The sequence below is a fragment of the Pyxicephalus adspersus genome, unplaced genomic scaffold (genome assembly GCF_032062135.1).
Source record: "Pyxicephalus adspersus unplaced genomic scaffold, UCB_Pads_2.0 Sca600, whole genome shotgun sequence".
Lineage (NCBI taxonomy): Eukaryota > Metazoa > Chordata > Amphibia > Anura > Pyxicephalidae > Pyxicephalus > Pyxicephalus adspersus.
This window is the reverse complement of record NW_027317607.1, coordinates 2321-8356: the sequence shown is the minus strand read 5'-3', so window position 1 is coordinate 8356 and position 6036 is coordinate 2321. Positions and strand designations below refer to the sequence as shown.

The 6036-nt window shown below is 37.9% G+C and overlaps 1 protein-coding gene across 1 annotated transcript; it reads right to left on the bottom strand.

The window, feature by feature from the left end:
* Positions 1-1125: 1125 nt before the first annotated feature.
* Positions 1126-5561, bottom strand: LOC140321075 (clustered mitochondria protein homolog; the record flags this gene model as incomplete). Its single annotated transcript, XM_072397958.1, has 7 exons — positions 1126-1133; positions 2376-2988; positions 3249-3388; positions 3862-4015; positions 4910-4994; positions 5131-5375; positions 5499-5561. Coding segments are annotated over 7 exons (1308 nt in total), but the record flags the coding sequence as incomplete, so codon positions are not given.
* Positions 5562-6036: the final 475 nt, after the last annotated feature.

The window sequence follows — 6036 nt, the reverse complement described above, 5'->3', positions numbered from 1 at the left end:
TGTGACTGGTATTCTAATCTATTGTATTCGGTTGTTTGAGTAACTTTTCTAAAATTATGCAGTTTAGGAGTTCTTACTGCACCCAGCACACAGAAATTATTGAAACCAAAGAAAAATGGGCAATGAGCATACTAAAAAAGGAGGTCAGCAATAGCAGCCCCTGTTTTATATGTTAACTCAAAAGTAATTCGTGGATTTTGGTAATATTTCTTTAGTGTTTGGTTTGAGAGTGATTTAGTCTGAATAAGGAAGGAAGGTGTTTAATATTTAAAATATAAAGTCATATCACCCATATATACATGAAATTTTAACTACAACATGGTAGTCTCTACTAGGCTTATTATTGTTATTATAAAAAAAAAAAAAATCTTCCTTGCACAATTGGATGTCAAAGAGAATACAGCTTCAATAGGAGTAAATAGTCCTCTTTTAGTATGTTGTTCCCTGTGGTTTTCAACTACATCAATTTTCAACATCCTTATATAATAAACAGTCCCCAAACCTGTCAGTGTTGAACCCAGAAATGTTTTTAAGCCGGGTGGGAAGAAATATGTAGGCAGGTGGTGGCCCCTGTATTGTGACCGAACTCATCAGTAACTACCCAAAAACAGCAGGGTGGTTACTGAAAAGTGCCGGGGGGTGCACCCCGCTAAAAGGGGCTGGGGAGAACAATACATTATGGTATAGTTTGAGAAAGAGCCAGTCTAGTACAGTTTATTAGGATGCACTGTACCAATGCATAAAAAAATGAAACATAAGATTTTTAAATCATTACGATGATTTAACATTTCTGACCTTTTCCCATGTTTATGTTAGTAAAGAAAAACAAAGTGGTCCATTTAAAAAGCAGAGAATCCAACATTCATTGAAACATTCCCTGGAGCAGAATCAATCACTGCCACCGAAAGACATGGACTTAGAAGATCTACCACAGAATGCTTCAGTGAATGTCAGATTCGCTGATATATAAATAGACTCTGCAAGGTTTAACAGAATTCTAACATTTAGAAAAATTATTTAATTTTGAAATGATAGAAAACTGAGCAGCCAGGTTCTTTTTTTGCAATAATTCTTTACCTGACCTATGCCAATAATTACCTGCCGAATGTGTGATCTCCATGATTACTACACACCTGAGAAGAACAAATAAACAAAAAACCTATAAAGAGAAATAAATGGTAATGTTTTGTGCCAGAGAAAAGGGGATCTAGATTTACTTAACTGCATGCAGAAGAGTTCAAAAAAAGCTCTATCAGGGTGTGGCAATAACCAGAGGCAGAGACAAAAAAACAGGCTCAGTGAGTTTTACATGGCTGTCGGCTCTCTTTCAGTTATGGGACCAGATCAGTGTTTTCCATCTGTTCTTTGGGACAGCACATATAATGCTTCAACAAACCTCAACTCGGGAATGTCATATGATCCAAATAAAGGAGATCTTTTATGCTGCAAAGTATTGCACTTATAAAACTCATTATAGTTAACAAAAGTGAGCGGCAAAAGGCACATTAACTGCTCGACTACACAATATAATTATAGCTCTAGCCATATTTTTTCAAACACCTGACACTTAGGCTGTGTACACACGTTCAATAATTGTTGTTGGAAAGGATCTATCCCGATCTTTTCCAACAACAAAAGACTGAACGATGCACGAACGAGAGCTGTACATATAGTGTCATTCTGCTCTATGGAGAGGGGAGGACGACAGAGCGGCACCCCACTGTGCTCTCCCACCTTCATTACCATTGTCATAGTTCATGGTTTTGCCAGGACAAATCCATGAACAATGAGCGCTGTACACGCCAGACTCTGATCCAATATCAGCCCTGAGGCAAATATAGAACGAGAATCATCTGATGTATGTAGCCTTAGGCTACGTACACACATGCAATAATTATCGTTGTAAACGAACGACTAGCGACCAATCGTCCGATAATTAACAAAAAAAAGTAAACAACGACTGTCCAACGACGTCGGTGAATGAAGAATGTTGCTGGAAACGAACGACTGTCCCTGCGGATCGGATTGGGCTACAATTGTTCGCTATCTATTGTGTGTACGGTCGCTCAGTAATTGTGGATTGTTCTGTGATACACTTTCTGGTGTGTGTACATTATTGGTGGATTATATTTGAACGATCGTATCTTTTCAGCACAGAATTGTGCACAATACAATAGTTCAAAATAATCAGTTTTTGGGTGTGTGTACGTAACCTTAGACAAGTCTGGAGAAATACATTATTTGTACACATGGTTGCTGATTTTTCTTCGTCAAGACGAGCCATCATAAATGAAAAAAAAAAAAGACAAAAAACAAAACAGAAATGTTACTTGGCTCCCATTCTATGCAAAGAAACTCAAAATATGAGTTCTCACCTGAGTTCTTCTTACAAACACCACAGAGCTTCTCATGTGGGTTTTCTGTTTTGGAGTCCAACACTAAAGTAACGATAGGATTTATTCCTTTTACTACTGTACAAATCAGCCCCTTACGATCCAGACTACTTTTAGGACACTGTGTAGCAAGCTGCAGTTCTTTACAATAAGTTGAAGAGTCCAAACTTGCAAAAAAACCATCAGAAGTGCTCTGTTCTTCCACATTTCCTGAATGCATCTGTGTAAAATTCAGTGGAGAGTCAGCTGCTGTCCCAGTTTTTTCAAGCTGTTGTGCAGCAAAGTTCAGAGCAGGAGTAGCACATGCCAGCAGTGAGGGAGGAGGGATCTGCTCATTAGCAATGCCAACTAGAAGGTCACTGTGAAAGACACTGGAAGCATGGGAAGATTCTGCAGACTTTTCTGAATGACAAGAGGGGCGAGGAACCTTGTCACATCCACAAATCCCCTCATCTTCCTCAGATTCATGACAGGCTTGGTCATGCAACACTTCTGGCTTAACTTCACCTGAAATTTCCTGCTGGTGATAGCCAAGTGTGCCATAGCCGCTGGTGGCTGAGCCTTGCGTAAAGCTGGATGAGTTTCTAGATGAATCCTGTAAAAGTGAGGCAGATTCAGGGTCTGACCTTGTATTTAGTTTTCGAAACATAACTTCCAGCCCTCCACAGCACTCACAGCACACTATACTGCCCATGCTGATCGTTGGTTGTACAAGATGAGATGTAGAGAACTTCACATGACTGTAAGAAAGGGTTTAGTCTAACCAGAAATCATGCTGAACTTGCCACTTGTGCTCTGCTGTTGCTATTTATAAATAAAATCACAGCCAGCAGACCTCCAGTGTAAGGAACAAACCTCGGTATAGTCGCCCATGATATAGTTCAGTCGGGCAAGCAGTCGAAGGCAGGCACAGATCTCTACGTGCATGGCACCATACACGTTATTGAACAAATTTAAGGCTTCATTTATTAATTCACATCCTTCTTTTAGGAAACCTACAAATAACGAAATAAAAAAATGTGTAAGAAAGCAATACAAGTCAGGAAAATCTTGATATCCTTAGGAGAACGGTAAAAAGGTTTGTTTTTTTCTAGGTGGAAAACAAGTCTGCCAAAAAAGAGAAACCACGCTGTAATGATTATGAGATCCCAATTCAAGCCATTACAGAACCAGTATATGGAAATTACATTTTACAAGCCTGCTTTGTCCTTTTTCTATGTATATATTTTATATACAAATATGTGGATACTTCTGTTTTTTGGTGCATTTTTAATAAGATTCAAATCAATTATAAGATAAACCTCTGTGTGTACAGACATATTCCCTACCATTTTAATTTATATGTACATCATCTTGTGATGTGAGTGGTAGACTATACAAAAATAACTACTATGGTGTGCCAACAAGAAGGTTAAGAGTTACACTGTGTTCAGTGACCAAGCTAGCGCTAAGCAAGATAAAGACTCACCCTGCTGTACTTTAGCTTGTCCACTCTGGAAGAAATGAAAAGCATCAGATGCTTTGGGATTGACATGTTTCACCACAGGGAAAATATTCAATATGTCCTCTTCTGTGAAGGTTGGTTTGTGTCGGTTTTCAAAGTTATACTCTTTCAGCAGGATCTGGCGTTGTAGGAGAAAACAGAGAACAGACACAATTATTACAAGGTACTTAGATAGGCTATTGTTGTACTTTAGATTTAGAGTAACACAACTGGCTCTTGTGAGAAGCAGTTGAACAACAAACAAAACGTGAGAAAATAATAGCACTGGTTACAGAACAGATGGATGCATAGCAGTCATTAGTTCAGTAAATGTATCATCCTGTAGGTTATCAAGATAATAAATGAAATCCTTTCAGGCATCAGCCAAATTATTTTTTTTAGGGCCCAGTGTCAACTATGAAATTTATGTTATAGGTTTATTTTTATTTTTTAGAGAGACTCTACATGAGCCACCAAAGAGAACTAAAAAAAAAAAAATAAGTGCCCCTAATTGTTAGGTTCTTATATTTACTAGGCAATGGCTTAGTACAGCGATGCCTTGTAAAAAACCTTTATAAGGTCTACTAGAAAAGTTGAGTAACCACTGCATTATCATGTAATTCCTAATATTAACATTGTCTAGCTTGTTGTGAAGTCCCAAGAGGTGTCTATTGAGGCGATAAGAATAATGAAACCATATTTGGTTTGGTTAATACATAAAAAACACTTAAGGAAATGGTTGCAAATCAACAAATCTTTCAAAGTCAAAACTGACACAGCTAATAGCACTCACTACTATTTTCTCAGACTTGGCAGCCCTGGGCATAGCCCCAACCTAATTGTAGCCACATCCCACCCTAAGCAAATCTCCAGTTTAGTGTTTCTCTAGCAGTTTCCCCAGAGGTTGCTAGGGGTTCCATAGGCTATAACAACTTATAGCCTTTGACAACAGACATCTCCTTTCTTCCATCACTCCACAGATCTTTCTGGCTGACCAAAACAAACTGCATTGCGATAAAAAGTAAATATTTACCTGAATGCCAACTTTATTACAAATTTCTCTGAGAAGGCTGATTTTCTGCAGGTTGTATACTTCAACTGCCTGGTCCACATTTTCACTAAAGAAAAAAAAATTTTAACAGAAGCTTACATTTTTATGTAAGAGCTGCAAAGAGGAATCATTGTGGTTCGTGATTATGTGCTAATAATGATTGACAACCATGGTGATCATATAAGGTTTGTTGATTAACTTACCATTCAACGTTGTAGTCAAAGTAGGCTTTGGCTTCAGAGCAAATGTTCTTCCATAGTTCCTGGGGCGTGACACTTGCCCAGGCTGTGTTGTCAGCACTGCCAAGGTTTCTGTTCTTGCGTTTCTTGTTCTTTTTCTTGGAGACCAACTCATCAGCCGGGAGGTGAGCAACTGAATTAGGGAAGGAGCTAAGGAAGCAGTTCAGGAAATGGCTAATGGCAGCAGATAGACCGGACAATTCTACACCCTTTATGAGGATAAAATAAAAAGCGTTAAAAGAGATAACCACTGAAAACTACATATTAACAGCTTTTACAACATCACAAAGAAGACAAAGCTAGACACAATAATTAAAATATGTTTGTATTACCTGCAGATATGTCTTGAAGACGTGTTTTGCAGATCTGGTAATCACTTCACTAATTAAGATTTTCTAACAAAAGATGAAACAAAAGACACAATATGATTGTATAACCTTACTGTGAACTGAGGAGTATGCATCCTGTTGACACGCTCTTCCTGTAGAACACAAATGATCACTACTTTAATATTTTAAGGCCTCTAAAAAAGCTAGGGTTAAACAAGGGTTAAAAGAAGGCATGAGGGTAGTAGAAGTAATAAAGAAGGCTTTGACTTTTTTGCATTTTTGGACAAAATTCTGGATATTGACTCATTGATATAGATATTGCCTCAACGTATTGGTTCCTATGGAACACAACTCATTTCAATTTTCATGTATCAATCACAAATGTAACATATGCTTTGATGTTATTACATTATGTTATAACACTACACTTTGTTAAGGCGTACACAAGTTCTTTCTGATATGGCTAGCAAAAGACTACAGACATGATCTCAGCAAATTATACAACCCAGAGGGCTCATACAACATGCACTTACTGCCTATA